The 21675-nt window shown below is 35.7% G+C and overlaps 1 protein-coding gene and 1 pseudogene across 1 annotated transcript; both read left to right on the plus strand.

Moving 5' to 3' along the window:
* Nucleotides 1-1430: 1430 nt before the first annotated feature.
* Nucleotides 1431-21361, plus strand: DCTN6 (dynactin subunit 6). Its single transcript, XM_011371848.2, has 7 exons — nucleotides 1431-1552; nucleotides 7401-7465; nucleotides 15001-15106; nucleotides 16456-16544; nucleotides 17687-17734; nucleotides 19100-19242; nucleotides 20929-21361. The coding sequence occupies exons 1-7, from the start codon at nucleotides 1530-1532 to the stop codon at nucleotides 21025-21027; spliced, it is 573 nt and encodes a 190-aa protein (XP_011370150.1). The 5' UTR covers nucleotides 1431-1529; the 3' UTR covers nucleotides 21028-21361.
* On the plus strand, nucleotides 19459-19577 carry LOC111729168 (annotated as a pseudogene).
* Nucleotides 21362-21675: the final 314 nt, after the last annotated feature.

Here is a 21675-nt window from a genome sequence, read left to right on the forward strand (position 1 = left end):
ATCTGAGCTTGGTTTAGCATCAAGTTTGAATTCGGAGCTTTCTTTCATTTTAGTTATTACAGATAACAATAATGAAGGGATTGTATGTTCAGCATGCTGCTTATTATTTGCATGTCCATACAAATCCAATGAGCCAACTCTTCAGGAGTCAGGTTTACCCCCATCTCTAAATTCCAAGGGTAACTTTAACCTTTAGTAACTAATCACAGGGAAACTACAGTTTCATACCATGGGTGACTAGGTATCCATCTAGGGATCAAAGTTTCCTCATATCCCACCCTCTTATCCTTTCTCTTCCTAAACTACATGAGCCAAGGTCGTTCTAACAAATACCACTTCATTCGCATCAACTGTTAATGAAAAATCTGATACACTGAGTATGTGACATCTGAGACTTAAGGGGGAGCAGGGGCGGAGTTAGGCACCCGACAGGTGAAAGAAAGCCTTTTGGGATGGAGAGTCAGCTTGGCTTCTTGAAGAATGAAAGAGTGATTAGAGAAAGAGGAAGAGAAATATGAAATTAAAGAAGAGAAGTAGGCAGGGGCTGGATCTAGCCCGGAGATAGGTTATGGAAAGGAGTTCGGATTTTTAAAGGAACAGGAAGTAAAAACCAAACTGGATTTGGTTTTTAAAGGATGATTTTTAACTACAGGCTTGGATGAGGGTGAGGTGAAGGGATGGCCGAGTGACTTTAGAGGTCGAGGGTAGAAGGAACAAACTATAGGGGAAAGATAGCGGATCGGATTAGATTGGAGAGGTGGTAGAGTAAATGATGCCAAGTGAAGAATGCGACTCCAGATGTAGGACCAGCAGAACTTGCCGGTGAATGATATGTGGAGAGATGAAGAGTGCCTAGGATGACTTGCATTTCTGACTTGAGCAACTTGGTGAATGGTGGATTCCTTTACTGACATGGAGATCAAAAGACCAACTGGTTGGAGAGAGGAGAAGGGCGTAAATTGAAAGCTCTGTTCCGGACCGTTTAGGTTTGATAAAACTTTGAGGCAGTAGGCGATCGAATAACTAGGTGTGAAGTTCGGCAAAGAAGACAGAACTATAGATGTTAACCTTAGAAAGCCAGTAGATAGAGGTACTTAAATTATAGATATAATGAGCTCATCCAGGAAGAGATGAGCTCACTCACTGAACAGGAAAAGGGCCCAGGGCCAAGCAGAAGGAACTTTAAGACCGGGAAGGAGAACGAAAATGAACGGTGGGGCATAATGAGGTCATAATGATGTGCGTTGGATTGGACTAAATGGCTATTTTAAATCCGAATCTATTGTCCCTGGACTGCGCTAAAATTAGCATTGTCCACCAACCTCCGCCTGGCACAATGCGGCTCACTCAGACAGAGGCGGCCCCGCCCCGCCCCCGCGAACAGGTCCCGCCCTGGCCCCGCCCCCACGGGCAGGCCTCGCCCCCGCCCTCTTCCAATCCTGCCAGGCTCTCCAATCGCTTGCAGAGATCATCGCTTTACTCAGGCGGTTGTGTCGATCTCGGCTCCAACTGGAGACCCGGGCCAAACCATGGCGGAGAAGATTCAAAAGAGGTGGGTCAGCTGTTTGAAAAAAGCCTATTCTCAACTCGGCAGAGGTGGAACCTGTTCTTGGTCGCCAGTGGTCAGGACTGAGATGGTGTCTTATCTCTGGCACTCGGCCTAAATGGTTCCTTAAGTCCCGGTCTGGCTTCTGCTGAGGCAGGAGGCGACAAAATGGGGGTGGGGAGGCCTGAGAAGGGATGCGGAACCAGTGCCGGAGGGTTTTTGTTCTTTCATCCCAGTCCCACTTTGCCGTCCCCCCGCAGCGCGCCTGCGCGTAAGGGGGTCTCACGATGTTGCTGGGAGATGAGAGTGCATCGCCCCTTCCATTCTGCTGCGCTGGGTGCGGCTGTTCGCCGATGGCTCATAGCTGCATTCTCTGCTGTATGTTCCCAGACACTCACTTTAGTGTTTGCCTCACCCCTGTCCCTTCCTACCTGTTGTCGGTGGTGTCTATTTGTGTAAACTGTTTTACAGTCGCTTGTCAAGAAGGAGGCCGCACCTGGACTAGAACTGTTTTGATACATTCTGCCCAGCGTGGACACGCTCCTTTGTAAATGTGTGAGGACAGGAATTGTGGTTTCTTCTCCAGCAGTCTTCATTGTTTAGGAACTGTCGTCGGTGGACAGGAACGGCTTGGATGAGAGAAATGCTTGTTAAACTATTTCCAAAAGCAGTAGTATTGAGCACCCCCTGCTGATACTTTTTGAAAAAGAAAACCGACATTGTTTCGGGTGCCATAAAATAAAATTTAGATATTTATTCTGCTTAGGCAGGTATCTGTAATCTTTTTTCACAAGCTACAGAGTAATGGATCTACTATGAATATCATGTACAGTATATAGTAGTGTACAGTAGAGATGAATATACTGTTGACTTGATATTTTTAACTCAGGTCTTCTGCTAAGCCTTCTCCCAGCTGCCTGCTCCCCCATCCACCTACCACTCCGAGGTGCAGTGGAGTCCAGGGGATGTTTGGACCACGTTTTAATTGTTCTAGTGGTGAATTCAGTTATTTCCTGCCTCGCGGAGAAGCTTGCCGATTGGGACACAAACTCTATCTGGGGCCTCTCCCTTAGGCATAAAACTGAAGACTGAGAGGCACTGTGAATCGTTCCTATTCTTGTTTATTCAGGACAAGTTAAATGTTAGATAATACTCTTTTCATAAAAAATCATAGTGAGAGAGGAAGACTGAGGGAATGGAAAGTTGGAATATGAAATAAGATCTAAAACAAGGGGTATTTTATAAAACCTAATTTAGTCGACCGGGGCTTAATAAAATTGCATATTTTCACACAAAGCCCCCACTCTAAATGAGAAGCGTTTGAGAAATTGCATTTACAAATGGTGATACGTTCAAGGACAGCATTGATCTGTCACAGGAAAAATATCCAGAGTGACAGAATATTTCCAGGAAACTTTCAACTAACAGAAAAGGGATGATTGGTGTTAGGGTAATGATGTCCCAGGAACAAACTTTGCTTCAAGACATTTCTAGTCTCAGGGCTTCAGTTTTCTCACCTATAAAATGAGAGGGTTGGATCATTTTCTGCTTTCTGTTTCATGTTACTGAAGTTTTCTTTCTTCTACTCAGTAGAAACGTTATATATTTTCTGTGATTTCAGCAGTCAAGTGACACATATTCTCTGCTGTATGTTCCCAGACACCCACTTTAGTGTTTGCCTCACCCCTGTCCCTTCCTACCTGTTGTCGGTAGGAATGGTGTCTAAAAATGACCAGATGGGTCATTTTTAGAATTTCATTAACTTAAGCTTTGTGGTTAACTTCATTAACTTCAGTGCATGTCAGAACGATGGAAACACATGTAGTTGTGTCTAATCTCACAAACATTTCTTGAAGATAAACCTAGGTATTATTAGTTTTTTATTTGAGGTATATTCTTTTGGGTTAAAGCTTTAAAAATACTTCATGGTAGGAAGTTTCATTCACTGAAATTTGTAGAAGAAAATTTTGTGTATGTGTTCTTTCTTTAGTTGATGCAATTTAAAAAGTATTTTTGGTATTACTTTGCATTTATATGAGGGAATATTTGGGGGGATTCTGTTATTTTTTTCTTTTTTCTTATTTTTTGGGGGGATTCTAGAATATGAAAAATGGAGAGATATTTTAAAGAGTTTGAATCCTGCTGACTGCTATATTTCTGGTTTAGAGCTCTCTCATGAGATCCAGATTGGTGTTTTCAATTGCTTGCTAGGTCTTTCTCCTGAATTTTCCATGGACTCCTCAAACTGAATTCTTCTAAAATTTAACAGAATAACTTCATTTATTTCCTTCCTTTTCTATGAACTGATTGATATTTTTTCAGATCTTCCAACAGATATGTCAAATGCTTCCAACAGATCATTTTTCAAATGATCCTCACATAATCTTTCTTTTTTCCCCTTGGAGATCTTCCTCTTGAAGCCCTCTATCATCTTTGCTCTCTAAGGTTGATGCACGGCTAATGTTCTGATGTTTCCCTCTGTCTTCGCAGGCTAGAGCCTCTGTTTCTAGAATCTGTCTTGTCTGTTGGTTTATTTTTATTTAGCTAGGTATGTCCTTTGGCATCTTCCTAATGTGCATAGGAGATTATTTTTCTTGAAGTCCTTGCAAGTCTGAAAACGCCTTTATTTTCCTTCTGTACTTGATTGCTAGTTTTGCTAGATAAATAGCTCTAGTTTGAACATAGTTTTCCCTAAGAATTCTGTAGGATTTGTCTTCGGGTCTTTTAGCATCCAGTATTGCTATTGAGAAATCTGATGCCATTCTGATTATTTTTTCCCTCAATGTGTAACTTTTTTGTGGGAGTCTGAAACTTTAAGGATCTTTTCCATAGTGTTTACAAATCTCTAGATGATGTTACTTGGCATGGGTCTTTTGCATTCACTGAACTCTTTCAGAATTGAGATTGATACCTGTCCTGGGAAATTTTCTTGTATTATTCTCTGATAGTTTTCACCATGAATATTTCTCTTTTTCTCCTTTTGAGATTTCTTTTATTTGAATTTGAAACCTCATGTATTGGTCCTCTAATTTTCTCACATTTTCTCTCCTATTTTCCCTTTTTTTTGCATTTTGTTCTACTTTCTAGGTCAAACATTGTGAATATTTTTATGCTTCCTGATGCACATTGGTACAGTGTTTTCAAAAAGGTGTCTGGACAGTGCCACCAGAAGTGTCCAAGTGTCTCAGTTAAATTATAGCTGTATCATCATGGATAGCTTTCATAAGTAGTAAAACAAGAATTCCTCATCACCCCAGACAAACTAATATAAGAAATGGGCCAGAATAGAATCATATTAAATAATCTAAGTATTCACATTTATTTCATAACACATCCTTTCATTTCTTACTTATACTGACTTGTGTCATGTTTCTGCTAGTACAGTATCAAGCATCCTAGGTATATTATGACAGAACATTTATAAACACTGGTCAAAAAATACTATAATCAATGCCACTGTGAATAAGGCATAATAGGGTTTTATTTGTGATAGGAGGTCATTTATTTGAAGATTGAAATTAATCAGAAGTGATACTAATGAATAATAATAATTTTATCCTTGACTAAAGAGGATTGTTGCTGAAGCAATGGGAAAAAATGATTTAAAGAATAAAAAAAAATGATTTAAAGGGAAACCAAGGAGTCTAATTTTCATTAAAGGATGCTTAAGATCTTGTTACAAGAAAGTATTTTTTAGATAAATAAAATCAAAGGGAGAAGACGCTTGGGATCATTATTCGAGGGAGACATTTTAAGAAAAATGGATAAAAGTTCACCCTGCTTATGAGAATGTGTCCAGGACCTCTTTGGCACTTGGTCTTAAGACAATTTTATTGATCTTTTTGTTTGTTTTATTTATTTATTGAGGAGGGGATGTATTTGTGTTATTCAAAATGCAAATGATTAAAAAATAGTATTTAATGAAAAAAAAAATCTATCCACCCTTTTTCCCTGTTGTCCAGCTCCTCTCTCTGAAGGCAGTGAATATCATTACTTTCTTAACAGTTCTTTCCGCGATAATTTGGAAATATTTAAACAAAAACAGATATTCAGCAGTTACAAACTAGTACAGCTATACTCATTGCTCTCGTTGCAAATGATGCTCAAAAGTTAGAAAAACTGAATATGCTAAACTCTTTATTTTATTAGAATGGCAAGCATGTCTTATGTAAGTTCATATTACATATAATGAAAATTTGCAATCATTGAGGACATTTTAAAAACATATGAATCTTTCACAGTAAAACATTTAAAAAAAATAAGACCTTGCAATAACAATTTTTTAAGTCAAAGGAGTATCCAAAAAAGACATGGAAAACAAATAGAAAATATCTTTAAATTTTTTATACTGTCTGCTATAAGTTAAAAATAAGCATGCACTTTCATACATGAATATTTATATAAATTAAATAATATTAATATGAGTGAATCATTGTACTCTAGATTTCTGGTCCTTTCCGGTTGTAAAACATATTTGGTGAAATGAGAAAAAACTTTTTGGAAAATTTATAAATCAAGAGAGTAACATTTGTGTCAACAAAGCTTCAACTGTTTCACATACACATTTTAATAATTTGTTTAAATGCTAAATTCATGGCTTAGAAGATAATTTGATAGGTTTTGTTGATCTTACAAAGCTCTTAGAACAAGGCAAGGATGTCTGGCTTCATCACTCTTATGTAATATTGTATTGGAAATCAGCCAGAGCAATAAAACAAGAAATAATATGTATACAAATTGGAAAAGAAGAAATAAAACTGTCTTTAGTCACAGACAACAAAATTGTTGACATGGAAAATTCCAGAAAATCTAGGAATATTTTACTTGAACAAAGTGGATTGCTTAGCAAGGTCACTGGATACAAGGTCAATATTACAAAATTGTTGTGTTTCTATATACTAGCAATGAACAATGAGAAATCAAAAATTTGAAAAGTCCAAATAGAATTATAGTCAAAATATCTAAAATGGTATTGTTATTTCATGGAAGTTAATACCATCACTATAATATCATTACTACTAAGAAAAATTCTTTACTTAATGAGAACAAGTTACATAATGACTGTCAATTTAATGGGGAAGTCATTTGTTGCAGTTCATGTTGTCTCATGGCTCAGCATTTAGCTAGATTCAGCTGCGTTTGACAAAAGATCACAGTGGAATATCAAAAAGCATCAATAAATTTAGGAATTATTGATGTTTTGAACAATTTGCATTAATTTATATCACTTGATAAGCAGTTTTATATATAGTTAGAAAATAAATAGGAACTTTTGTGATTTTATTATATTGCCTCATTAGTTTATCAGATAGAAGTTTAAATATAGACTCCATCACATTACATTCTGATTTCTGTTTTAATGTTACCTTGCTGGTTGTTAAATAATTTGAATGTACATTCTTTTCCTTCCATTCTACAAAACTAGTGGCATATTATATACTGTTCATTTTCCAGCTTTGCTTTTCTGACTTCATTTAGCCTGGAGATCATTCTAAATCGCTACTAAAGGATTATTCATTCTCTTTATAATATATTATAACTCATTAAACAGTACCCTACTAATGGATTTTCTGCTTTTTGGTATTTAGAAACAATGCTGATGTTAAAAGTAAAGGATCCAAAGCCTCTTTTTTTCCCCCAATAATTGTAATAAGGCATCATATATGATTTTAGCCCAATGGAGAGTATACCACTTGAGATGTTTATATTAAACCTTACCCTCTTACAGTTTACTTTGCATTTTTCCATCAATTTTTTTTCTTAGCCTTTTTTTTCATTGCAGTGTCAGAATAGCTTCTGTAACAATATTTTTTAAACTTTACCCATGATAAATGTTACGTTTTTCTTCCTACAGTGTGAAGATCGCTCCTGGAGCAGTTGTGTGTGTAGAAAGTGAAATCAAAGGTGATGTAACTATAGGTAAGAAAATAGTTCATTAGTGTTGTTTCTCAAGAGCTGATGTGATTTAATTTCTGTGCTTTACAGCAATTAGCTATTACATTTGCCTGTTCCACTGATGTCCTAATTTTATTGACAGAACAATGTATTTTCTCCTATACGTGTTTAATATTTCTAAAAGAATGTAATGTGATGGAGTCTATATTTAAACTTCTATCTGATAAACTAATGATATAATAAAATCATTCATTTGTTCGAGGAACATCTATTGTATACCTACTGTGTACCAGGCACTGTGCTAACACTAGGGACACAGGAGTGAATGTAGCAGAAAAATGTACTGCCTTTGAGGAGCTTGCATTCTACTGGGTATTTATTAAGTCTGGACCATAAAGTCTGATAGACTTGAGTTAGCATCCTTGTTCTTTACCTGCTGGTTTACTTTGGCTACATTACTTAACTTCACTGACCTTCCTTTTCTCCATCTATGTAAATGTGGGCATCAGGAATCGGTTCAGCTACAAATAAGAGTGGCTTAAACACGCAAAGGTTTATTTTCTTATATAAAAAGTCTGGAGCTAGGCAATTCAGGGATGATCAGTTGACTGTTCAGGAGTTCCAGCCTTGATGTGATGGCTAGAGCATCAGGTGTGACCTTGGATAAGAAAAGAAAGGAGTAGAAACAAAAAGATGTACCTCCCAGCTGAGCCAGCTCCCTTTAAGTAGTCTTCCTGAAAGTTCCATACAGCCCTTTTTTGTCTGATTACTTCAGCTTAGTCTCATGGACACATATAGCTGCAGGGAAGGCTGGGAAATGTATCCTTAACTGAGCGCATTTTTGCCACCAATAAAATAGTATTTTGTTACAAGAATAAAGGAAAAATGAATATGCAGTGGCAGTTAGTTACTGTCACATATAAAATATGAATGCCTACCTCCTAAGTTTTTGAACGATTAAATAAGAATATTTGTGAAAGTGATTGCCTAAAACCTAACACATAATAAGCATTCAATAAAAGTTAGCTAATCATACTTTTAAATCTTATCAGAATAGCCTTGCTAGAGGTCAAGTCCGACATTTAAAAAAAAAAAAGGAACAATTCAACACGTGGCACTTTGTTTATATGAATGTGATTAAGTTCCCCCAAATTCACATTTTACCCAGTTCTTTTACATACGATTTCACTGGATATAGTCCCCTTATAGTTTTATTAATGTAAGCCTAGCCTTATAAGCAGCTGTATGTTACCAGAGTAGAGCTTTCAGTGAACTAAGTACACTTTCAGTGAGAAAATATGCCTTGCTCCCTTACACTAACAGTGTCTTTAATAGAAAAAAAAAATTTGTATATTTTAGTTAAGTCTTAGCTTTCAACCACTTTAGGCATCATGTCTTATAAAACCAGTGATGATTGTGCCAGTATTACGGAACATCATTAGGAATCTGCCAGGTTGGATTTATTTAATTATTTTATATTGACAGACTTTTAAAGTTTAGAAGGTGACCCTATTTCTTTTCAGTGCTGTGTTAACTCTCTGTTAACTCTTCAACCACTTGCAAACTTTTTATGAGGAAAAATTATCATGGCCACATGTTTATCAAAATGCTCTTCTGCATTATTTTTATTCTGGTATTTTTATAGTTTTCATCATGATCCAAGGAATAACATCTAAGATTAGCTCACAAGATATTCTATAATTAGAAGGAAAGCAACACTAAAGTAATATAGCTGACTAAACTTTTCATTTCTTTCTACTTCTCCATTTTAAATGATAAGTATATAACGTCTACTATGTAATAGTATAGATACCTCTACAGGCATAAATGTACACACAGTTATACCTATGTGTGTTTGTGTGTGTATCTCAGATTTGAAATAACTCCTGTTACTTGCAGAAGCTTTTCTAGAGTAGCAGTAAAGGCTTATCCTGTGAAAAGAAAAGCTCAATCGCTGGACCACTGTGTAGGATTGGGGCGCTAGGGTATCAGGAGTCAGCACTCTGTTTTCCTGTTTCTCCCTTTGTCTTTCACTACTTTGTGCTCCTCCCCCTTTCTTTATCCCTGTTATCCTCATACTTTCCCTAAATGTCGAAATTATGTAAGTCAATACAGTGATTAAATCTTTTCATACAGTATTTGACCACTAGCTGATAAGGTTACAGCTCTGATAGTTAAGATATAAAATGACAGTTCAACACATATTTTCAGTGATGGATTATAACATAAGAAGTACAATTTTTAAAAAATGGATCTAAGTATTTGTTGCGCTTATCTTTGACCCAGTTTTTTAAAACAAGAAAATTTGCTCAAATACTTTACAGAAACATCTCAACTTTGAAAATTAAGGAAAAGATTCAGAAGTGACACAGTTACCCAGTGTTCTGTCTTCCACAATTCTTATCTCATTTTTATTATACATTTTTTTAAAATCTCTAATTGTATATATAAATATGGAAACGTTCTAGGACTGATATTTAGGTAGTCATTTCTATCATTGTTATATTCGGTATAAAATATCTCTCACCTTTTGGCTACTATTAATGCATTTTCCTGATGTACCAGATAAAAAAGCTCCTGGGAGATATAAAGTTAAATCAAAGCACGGAGTAGAGATAAGTTATCTAATTAAAACTTGCTCTCCCCACCGTGTTTTATTTTTCACTTTATGACTTTTATTGTTTTTGTTTTTTTATTAATTTACCAGAATAATTAATTTAAGCTTTTCTCTGTTATGCTATGAATATGAAGATTTGATCACTTAATAAGCTGTTTTCTGGGTTAAGTAGCAGTAAATTTAAGTGTAGCTTAAATATTAGATTTTCCAGGATGTCATGCATAATTTTTCATCCCCTAGTTGGTTATACTTTTACCCAACTATTCATTCTGAAATATTTTGGGAAGAAAGTAATTTTTTCCTTTGCTATGTTTCAGTGTAGTAGAACTTTGTGGGTAAACCCTACCTTCTATCTTCCTAGAAAACCAGGTATTTGATTTAACAAAGAAACTAGTCCGAAGATTTGAACTATTTTTCTTAACCAGGAACCACATGACTTGAGGTTCTGCTGGAGCCCCTTCATTAGAAGCTGCTAAGAAACAGATCTCGGGAAAAATAACAGCTCTCTTGTTAATTATAATTTGGGTAAATAAGCTTTCATTGTATCAAGCCTGTTTTTACTTAGGCTGCCTTGATTCATGGGTCATGTATTGTTTCCTATTAATTCTGTTTTGAATGCTGAAACTAATTCAGAAAGGTACCTTTAAGCACAGTCCTGTAGTCCCATAATAGGGTGAAAGGCAGTCAGTTTCCTGGTGTCAGGACTGGGCTTGGTTGGTACATCGTAATATGAAGGCAGAACTTGGCGCAATGAAAAAGCTTTGTGATGGAAGCTCTTTGTCCCACTTATTCTGTCTTTCTGTCCATTAGGGTTTTTAATATAGATCAAAAGCTTCCCTTTTGTCGTGGAAAATTTTTTTCAGTAGGGCAGAATAGTGGCTTTGACTTGAGAAATTCATGGCCTATGAAGCAGTCCTTACAGGTACTTCAGCTTACAGGTCAGAGGAGTTGTTTTAATTTTCAAGAGAGCTTGTGGCTTTTTGAACTATTTATTGATATATGAAAATGTACACAAAGATTGCTTTCTGTGGCAAAGATAGAGAGGAAAAAGGTCCTTTACCAAATGAGAGGAATGGAAATTTGATACAAGGAATGTCTTTCTGGCTATGTTGCATCAAGCCCAGCCAACCCGTTAGAAAAATAATTCATCAGCCAGTAAGCCAGCTCCAACTCTAGACACATTTATCCAAACAAGGAGATAAGCCAAATAGGGTTTCAGCACATTTGGTAAGAAAATATTCAAATTGCTGTGCCAGAAAGAGCCCCAAGAAGGTTCACAACAGCCTTTAAAAAAACTTTCCATGGTGACAGATTTTAGTTTTTAAAGCATTTTAACCTCAAGCCCCTTAAACTTGGTTTGAATTTAGACCCATTCTAGGTAAAAGTGCTTCTTGCATTTAGAAAAGCATGGAGCACACTGCGCCCACATTTCAGGGTGCTGTTCGCTGTCTCGGGCTTGGAGTAGTGCTCTGGTGCTAACCTCTTGCACGCAAGCGTGCGGAGACAGAAAGTTCACCAAACCAAAATTTTAGCAGTCACCTTTACTGAAGTACATGGATTTTGACCTCTTTAGTCTCTCTTCATAAAAGACCTACAAGAGGTTTAAGGGAACTATGCAGTTTGTTGTCGCTCATGACATTTGCTCTTACTTCACAACTCAAAGTTGATAGTTTCACCTGTTTTTCAGTCCCGAAACGCCAGGACTTGTAGTTTGGCCGCGCTGCCACCAGGTGGAGGTGGTGTCTCAAGCACAAGTCTCTCGTAAATTGTTGATAATGCTTTACCTCCCAGGACAAGGCCCTCAGATTTGTAACTAGGAATTTTCCAATTATTTACTAAATACGTATTAATAATGATAAAAATAATGATAACAACAAGAAAACTCCTGGTTAGAATAGCTCAGGCATTATTTTTAAATAGAGTGTAAGAAGATAGGAGATTTGAGATTTTTTTAAATTTGTATTTATGTTTATTTTCCTATAATTAACATATTGTATCATTTTTGAAAGGCAAAAATGAAAATATCAATTGTTTTGAAAGAGATATTTTCAAGCAACTTTTAAAGAAACACAGGTCCCAGTGCTACCTTTGTCTTATTGGTCCATTCTGAGGTAGCTTTTTGCAAGTTTGCTTGTCAAAAACTGCAGCTTTGGGACCAGTAAAATATGTAGTGCCTCTGGCTACTTATCTAGCAGTGGCAAAGTATCTGTTTTTATCACAGCCATTATGATCTCTTTGTCCTAAGATTTTTAATTCTAGTGTGGACGTTACCTTTATTAATTTTTTTTTTTTTTGCTTTTTTACAAAAAGGGGCAGAAATTTCCCCCTGATTAAAAGGTGATAATACCCTGATAACCTGAGTAGAGGAGTAAAACACCCTTTCTTCTATATCTCAGACCAGAAGGAGTTATTTTGCTTACTATGATGAAGTTATTTGTTAGCTCTTCTTGGCAGATAGTGATGAACCTCCATTTTTAAGAATTATAGGCCAGACCCCATTATCGCCCTTTCAGACATTATTTCCTATAATCCACACTTCAACCCAATGAGGTAGATTGTTATAGATCTCATCTTTTTATAGATGAGAAAGCAGTCTTTTGCGAGGTTAAGCACATAGACTTTAAGTGATAGAGGCCAGAGTCTAGACTTTCTAGAAAAATGGCAAGGTGCTAGCTGGGACTTTAATTACAAAGAACCTAATATAGAAAGATTGTGTCCCTTTATCATAGAAGGTTTTGTAGTAAAATGTAAACCTAGTGTGCAAACCTCAGATTTAAATTGGGTCACACAGCTGGAAGACCTGTAAGAAATACCTCATTTCAAAGGAATCCAGTGTTTGTTTCAGCATTGTTTAGCGCCTCTCCCGGCAAAGTGGTTACATCTAAATGGCTATTATTAAAGGATTGGTTAAATAAATTATGATATATTAATATGATGTGAAATACTATTCAGCCATTAAAAAGAATATCTACTTAGATGTGTTTATATGGAAAAATGACCGTGACTTATTAGGTGAAAAAAGCAAATTACAGAAAAATAAGTACTATTCCTTAGTTTTAAAAAAAGTGTTTGTAATCCAGTTTTTTCTCCTTCAAGTTAAATTTATTTTTTAAACTATTAGTGAAATAAAGTTTATATACAGTAGTACTTAAGTCTGGAATAATATACTTCAGACTTTTAAGAATAGTTACCTCTTGGGAATGAGATTAGCATGACAGGATCTTCGTACTTTTTGCTTCGTTTGAAGTTGTTGTAACGAGCATGTATTTATTTTGTAAATTATGTGTCTGTGTATTATTTTAACAAAGGAAAAAAGGCACATTTGTTCACACTCATGGTCAAGTTGAGAAACTTCCCAAGGAACTGAGAGATCCTGTCTTCTATCCTGAGATCTGCTATCCTGAATAGGAGAATTTGCTGGGGAAATTTTACTTTAGCAGCTGAAGGTTTGGGGAGCCAGATGTGACAGAAACAACACAGCCACTCTCATGTTATTTCTTACCAAACTGTACGTCCTTTGACTCTGCATCCTGCTTAAGCCTCCCCACCCCATCCCCAGCCCCGTATCAGTACTCAGCTCTTCATTGTTAGGAAAAAATAAGCTTCACTGAGGTTCCTTCCAGTTCTCTGGGCACCAGGAAAATCTCCTTATTATTTTAGTCACTTGCGAGTGAGTGTGTGAAGTGGTCCCAGTTTTTAAGACAACAAGTTCAAAGAGCAAAAATAGCATGTATGTCTTTTTGTTTCTCATAACATACAGTGCTGCATCTTGCCTGTCAGAAGCAGATAATGATTACTGAATAAATTAACAACTTATACAATTGAATTTAATGGTCAATGTCATCTTCCTGATTCCTTCCCCACCTCCTGTCAACACTTCTGCCCACTCTCTCTTACTTTCGGAGCCAGTTACTTCCTGTCTTCTGGTTTACTAGTAAAAATAGCCTTGCTGTTGGGGTGGGTGGAGTGTGTGTTGGAGGGAGAGGCTAAAATGAGGTTATGTTTTCTCATCAGTGGTTTCATTATCACCAGAATTCTAGGACTATGGGTAAATAAAAGCTGGGAGAGGGAATGTGTTAGCATTCCAGAATCTATGTTTAGGCAATGCAGCGCCTTTACCAGTCTGATCATGAAATGGATGTGATGAGACCCCTTTCCTGTTCCCTTCAATTTGAGATTGGAGTCATTGTGTCAGGTCCCCTTATATCAGAGTCTCAGGACTCCAGTGATCACACTTAGCTCCTTCCACTGTGTCTCTTTCACCTTTTTCTACCTTTAACTGGTTAAATATCACATCCTTCTCCAGATAACAGAAGGTCTGCCTCCTCCCATGGGTAAGCTTATAACAGTGATAGTAACAAAGTAACAAAGCTGAGGTTAGTTTTCCATATTTTCTGACTTTGGCCCACCCATATTCCTCTCTTAATCATTTAATAAAAAGACTAATCCTGTAGTACACTAGCATAAGAAAGTGTTAGGTGGTTCACTAGTGTAAGAAAGCACCGGAATTATAAGCAAAGACACCTTACCTTTATATGAAGGAAAGGAAGGGAGTTAATTTTTATTGCCAACTATGTGCCAGAATACTGGGCCTACAAACATTATCTCATCTGATCCTTACAGCAACCCTGCAAGACTGGTATTATCACCATCTCCATTTCACTGCTGAGATAACAGAGGCTTCAAAATAGAGGGTGAGCCAGGGCTGTCTGGCTCCTAAGCCTGTGCTGTCTGTCTCCACTCACCTTGGTTTGAGATTTGGCACTAACTGCTAATGATAACAGCTGAGGAGATAACATTTGTGAAGTGCCTTGTGTGGTGCCTGGCACATACTTTAGAAAATGTTCCTCCCAACAGCCTTGGCCCCCCCTTGGTCACCTCCTGCCCTCCTGTGGGAAGCTTAGCCTCAACCAATAATTTCTTTTCACCATACTTTTAACAGGACCTAGAACAGTGGTCCACCCTAAAGCACGAATTATTGCGGAAGCCGGGCCAATAGTGATTGGTGAAGGTAACCTGATAGAAGAACAGGCGCTTATCATAAATGCGTGAGTAAGACTCTTACAACTACTCTGAACTGAGTGCCACAGATAGTGTTTTTATTAATTACTTCTAACTATAGGAACCTTTTATAACTGACATCTGCAAAGCCCACTGTTTTAGAACTGGAGAAACATTAGGGATCTTTTTCAACACAAGTAACTAGTAAATGAGGAAACCAAAGACCAGCTGAGTGGAGAGACTTGTCCAAGGTGAGGTAGCTCGTTGGTGGCTGACTAGACTTTCCGACACTCAATCGGGTAATCTTCCCCTTACATAGTTCTACCTTCTTTGTTCCTTAAGCAAACATTTCCCTAGTACCCGAAATGTCCAAGTGCTGTGCCGACAACCCTGAAGAGTCTTTTGGTTGGATTTCTTGGTTCTGGCTGAAATGCTATTATGCATGCTTAGACTCATGAACTTTACTTTGACCTATATCTTCATATGCTTTGTAGGGATAACACCCAGAATTATATTTGAAAAATTTGGGGCCCTAGAGGCAATTTTTAATCTTTAAAGATTAAAATAATAATAAAATATCAGAACCATGTACATGATGTTAGTGAACCAGAATGTAATACTTATGAAATTTTCATAAGCATTTTTAAAGCTCTCTAGATAAAATTTTGGCAGGAAGTTCAAGCTTATACCTAATTTATAGCAACCATGTATGGAATTTTTTAACAAAGACCTGGGAAAATATTTAACTGATAAAGAGTTTTTTTTATCTTAATGCTTACTTAGGATTAGGGAGTTTCTTACTATATTAAGCAGTTTCTTATAAAAATATATTTTGGCACTGTTAGCATAAGTCAATTAACAACAGTTATATCCTGCTGTAACTCAACTGTCAGAGGTAAATCACCATTTTAAAATGGCTTCTTCTTCTTAGACCACAAACATTTATTTTCCAAATATTTCAACTAACTACCTAACAGCATAAAATAATTATTTTATGTAAATATCTGTTTATGTTTTATAATCTCAAATGATTATTAAGAATGGAAAATTTGCAATTTAGGCGTGATTTTGATTCCAGTTCAGCAAGCTAAAAGTCATAGCCAGTATCTTTTTTACCTTGTCCTGGAGAAGTTCTCTGGATTTTGAATATAAAAGATAAATGAAGGCTGTCTTTCTGTACATACTTATGACTTTTTTATATTTCAGTAGTTCTTTTTAAAGTCAGAATCAAGTCTTCTTTAGCATACAGGATAAATTGCTTGGATTAAGAAATTACTGACATAGTTATATATTTTAAGCTTGATGTAGGTAAAATTGAGAGAACGAACTCAAATGTTAAAACAAGATAATTGTCTCTTGCATTAACTTTTCGTTTATATGTCTCTTCTTTTTATAGTCACCCTGATAATATCACCCCTGACGCTGAAGATCCAGAACCCAAAACTATGATCATTGGCACCAATAATGTTTTTGAAGTTGGCTGTTGTATCCTTTACAATAATTTTAGATAAATCATTCCCAGCTATCTTTTAGTACCCAAATCTCCTTGGTAGAAATTGTCATAATTTATCTATCGAATACATAACATATATATAAATTACATTTTTAAGAGTTGGCCATCCAGTGTATCAAAAAAAATTTTTTTCTTCTCTTCCACTGAATAACCCAGTAGATTAATGGAAGTATGCCATTTTCAGACACACTTGCACACACACAAACAACACACACATACACACACACACACATACACCTTTAGCTCACCATTTTGAACGTACCACTTTGGTCCTGTTGGTACAACTTATTGACAGGTAGCAATGACTAAGTGGCAATGGACACAGAAATAGTAATCCTGGCTTCTGTCCTGATTTAAGAACCACAGCTCTGTCCATTTGATTTCTCTATAGTTTTAGGTTGACAATATGTTGTTGGCTACAAGGAAATGATGAAAATATTTTATTCTTTGTTTTTTTTTCCCTCCAGAGTATCATCAGTTCTTTTGTTTCATTTTGTACTCTAAAAAGATAGTAAAATCTTTATATGGTGTCAGCAAAACATTATTATAATAGAAAATACTTAGAGGAAAAGAATCTAAATGGTTACAATAGCAAGATATTTAAATAAAACATAAAATGGACTATTAGGACCATTAAGCAGTCATTTAAAATTATGTTTTTAATGATTTTAATGGTACAGAATAATGCTTGCACATATAAAGGAACCAAATAAAGTGAACTGCTAAAGTTTATATAGTTTGATTCCCAGTTATATAAAGGGTATTATACATATTTATGTAAAGATATTTCAGACCATTTACAGTCTTTAAGTGATTGTGTGATAGCTAGTTTTAGTTTTCTTAAAACAATTATGAAAATATGTTGCTCATAGAATTGGGGTATAAGGTACTTATTTCTTTAAAAAACATAGAAGTCATTTATTTATACTTAAAGGTATTTATATTTAAAGATTAAAACGTTCCGACTCCCCTGAACAAGGAGTTCTGGCCGGCTGAGCTTGCACGGCCCTTCTCGCACCTCTGCCCTCTGTCCCAGTGCAGGGTAAGGACATAGTGAATTAGCAGAGAGAGAAGAGGAACATATTTACAATGTTTACTTAACTCTGGCTCACAGATTCCCAAGCCATGAAAATGGGAGATAATAATGTTATTGAATCAAAAGGTAAGCTACGTTCCGAGTTTTATTGTGAAAAGTGATTGCCTCCTTTCTCTGTGGTGTCTGGGAAACGAACAACCTAAGTACAGGCATGCTTCGTTTTGTTGTGCTTCGCTTTCTAACACTTCACAGAGAGTGCGTTTTCATCAACATCAAGGCAAGACCCTCAACAAAAAGATTACAATTTGCTGAAGGCTCAGATGATGGTTAGCAATTTTAGTAATAAAGTTTTTTAATTAAGGTTGATACATTGTTATTTAGACATAATGCTATTGCACACTTAATAGACTATGGTATTATGTAAACATGACTTTTATATGCATTGGGAAAGTAAAAATTCGTGTGACTTGCTTAATTGCAATAATCGCTTTATTGCAATGGCATGGAACCAAATCTGCAATATTTCCGAGGGTATGTCTGTACCAACTATGGCTAAGTGATGTGCTTGGAAAGAAGTTGTGGTTGAAAGTGGACTAAAGTAGACTAATTCTTTACCTTTAAGGAATCCAATCTGGTAATGTGTCTAATATATTAAATTAAAAATTCAACTGCGTATGTTTAAATCAGGATTGAATTAAGTCATAAAGTTCAAATGAAAGTTTCGGAAAGGACTTCTACTAAATACTAGTGTCAATGATAATTTAGTTGATTAATGTTATTGTAAAATTAAAGAAGAAAATCAGTTTCTCTAGTAGTTTGCTTTCTTTAATTTCAGATCTACTACCCTAGCCAATCAGAAACAAATGTAAGCCATTTATCATAAATGGGACCAGGCAGAGGGTCATGTAAAGTCATCACCACTACTAGGAAGCAACTCTAAGAGCTTGTCCCACAAAGGTCCAGAAAGAACCTGAACAGTGACACCTCTGTAGCATAATGCTTTATCTTTCTTGGTTCTGACTGGCATGGAAGAAAATGCTTCTCTTTAAACAATAAAATTAGACTTTTGTTAATCACTTAATGGTTTTTATTTTAATTTGGAATACCAATTATGATTACCATCATCATTGTCATTTTCTATTTATTATGTACTTACTATTTGTCCAAGATATGCTCAACACTATACATTTACTATCCCATTTATTACTTACAGCAAACTGTGAAGTAGAGTGGACTTTATTTCATAGATTAACTTGCTTCAAGAATTTATAGTGACTTGCCCAAGGTCACACAACTAATCAGCAGCAGGGTCTTGTTTTGAATACCAGTTTGGACCTGCCATTATGCTATACAAACTCTGAAATGAAGTATTTTCGTTAATTTTTTTTCTTAAGGCCAGTTTGCATTTTTATACCTAAATCATCTTAGAAAAAAATGATGTTCTAATTATTTGATGTCTTAATTTGTAATTCTTCCTATTTTTTACTGCAGCATATGTAGGCAGAAACGTAATATTGACAAGCGGTTGCATCATTGGGGCTTGTTGCAACCTAAATACGTTTGAAGTTATCCCTGAGAATACAGTGATCTATGGTGTAGACTGCCTTCGTCGGGTGCAGACTGAGCGACCACAGGTACTAGAACTTCTCTTTAAAAAGAGTTCTTTCTAGGGCTGCCAATTTTCCCCAAATACTACATAATTGTTTTAATGGGACAGTGAGTTCACTATTTAAAAAGCAAATGATTAAAATAAAACATCAGAGAAACATTCCTAAAACTAGAATTTATTTGCAGTGGAGTTGTTCAGGTCTTTAAGTTAATATCAAAAATATGTACAAAGATGTACATATGCTACCAGCCATGCTACCCTGAACACGCCCGATCCCGTCTGATCTCAGAAGCTAAGCAGGGTCAGGCCTGGTTAGTACTTGGATGGGAGACCACCTAGGAAGACCGGGTGCTGTGAGCGTAAAAAAAAAAAAAAAAATGTACAAAGATGACAATGATAAACGAATTATGAGAAAAGAAAATTCAGAGATGTTATTCCTGGTCTTATGCATTTTCGCTGAAGATGCATCACCAAACCTTAAAAACATATTTAAGGTTTGGTGATGCATCTTCAGCGAAAATGCATCTTAAAATATCACTTAGAGGGTAAGAAGTGACCATACTAAATTTATACTGGACAAGCTACCTTGAGTCCATCTATTAGTTTACTAACATAGTTAGCTTGAAAATAAATACAGCTTGTGGATATTTTCCTGGCTTACGATAAATTATCTCCTCCTAATAACCAAGAGTAATGAAGAGTACATATTTGGAGTTTCTTGTTAGAGTAGGAGACGAATAAGAAAAGGGCATTTGGGGCTTCTTTTGGACAGAAGACATTCTGATTGAAATTTGGAGCCTCAGTGGTTGGCACACTCAATATATTTCTTTAGTTACTCAGTGTCCTCCTATTCCTCCCAAAGAAAATATTTTCGAGACATTTATCACTTTGCCTCTGATTCTTAGCTATATTTTATCAAAAATTTAAATTCCAGTTCTTTCTGGATTATTCTATTTCTGTAATGTTTAGCTTTTATTATTACTATAATCATAAGCAAGTATTACTTCTGTATCTAAAAAGGAAATAAGAACCAATCCAGTATTTTTTCACTATCTTTGTGCATAACAATAAAAATAATTAAAGAGGGATAAATAGCTAAAGTTGAGAAAAGGAGAACTAAGTAAGCAAGAATACCTGAAGTTTAATACACAATGGTATGCAATACTATTTTCCATTTTTCAGTGATCATAGGATCATGTAGAGGTCGTTATTAAAAGAAAGGGTTCCTGGGACCTTTTGAATCAGGGTATCTAGGGCAAGGACCTAAACAAATCCATATTTTCACAGGTACCCTCCAGGTAAGTTTTATAATGAGGGGAGTTTGAGCAAAGCTGGTATATGAAAATGAAGATCAGTTGAGTATCGCAGATGTGTGCTGTGTAGGTCTTGTGGAAAGCAATGTACTCTGGGTATTTCACTTATGTTGTCTTCTATAATTGGAATTTTTACCATTTTAGAGGCCAGGGTGAAATGTATAAAAGCAAGGTTTAAAACAGGATCACATATATATTTTTATATATAAAATCTCTTGGCTTTTCTTATTACCAAACAATGTATATTTGTTGTAAATTAAAAAAAAAAAAACAGGTAAGCAAAAATAAGTCATAGGTGATAATCACCTGGAATTCCATGATCTACTGATAATCATTTCTGCCTGGTACTCTTGACTTTGCTTTCTGTTGGTCAGTTCTTAATTATCTTATCTTTTTAGCCCCAGACACTACAGCTGGATTTCCTGATGAAAATCTTGCCAAACTACCACCACCTAAAGAAGACTATGAAAGGAAGCTCTACTCCAGTTAAGAACTAAGAACAATATATGACATCAAGATAACATTGTCTTTGACCTCTGTCTTTTGAAAGGGCCAAAAGCAGTTCACAGAATAATACATGTTAACTTTATTTAGTAAAATTGAGTTAGAGAGGAAAGTAATGGATTTTCATTGTAACTATCCTCTGTAATTTATAGAAAACATATTGTTTTCCTATATCTTTGTTCCTTTTCTGATAATTTACAGTTTTAGTTTTATTTTATAAAATGTTGGCCATAAATTTTAGTTATGCAGACTATCTGTGATAAGAAAGGGTGCATTGTTATGTATTTATATTCTAACATATACTAAATAAAAATATTGATGACAGGACTTTTAGTGAGCATACCTTAATCAATTTTTCTACTTACATTAGCTTTCCCAAAATAGCTCTTTTCATTTCTGTTATGTACTAGCTGTATTAAAGCTAATGTGTTTTCCTTTTGGGGATTTGTAGCTATTTAAAATTTCAGGTGACATTTCACCAACTATTGAGTTAACTGAGACTTCATTTTGTTTCCAAGAAAAATATTTTTTTCTTTTTAGTTAAACAGAAATGGTCAGGGAAAGATATATTCAGTAGGATTCAAAGTCAAAAAGAATGGTGTCTGATAAAAATGAAAAGTGAAGTGACCATTAATTGAGTG

The sequence above is a fragment of the Pteropus vampyrus genome, unplaced genomic scaffold, assembly GCF_000151845.1.
Source record: "Pteropus vampyrus isolate Shadow unplaced genomic scaffold, Pvam_2.0 Scaffold8, whole genome shotgun sequence".
Classification (NCBI taxonomy): domain Eukaryota; kingdom Metazoa; phylum Chordata; class Mammalia; order Chiroptera; family Pteropodidae; genus Pteropus; species Pteropus vampyrus.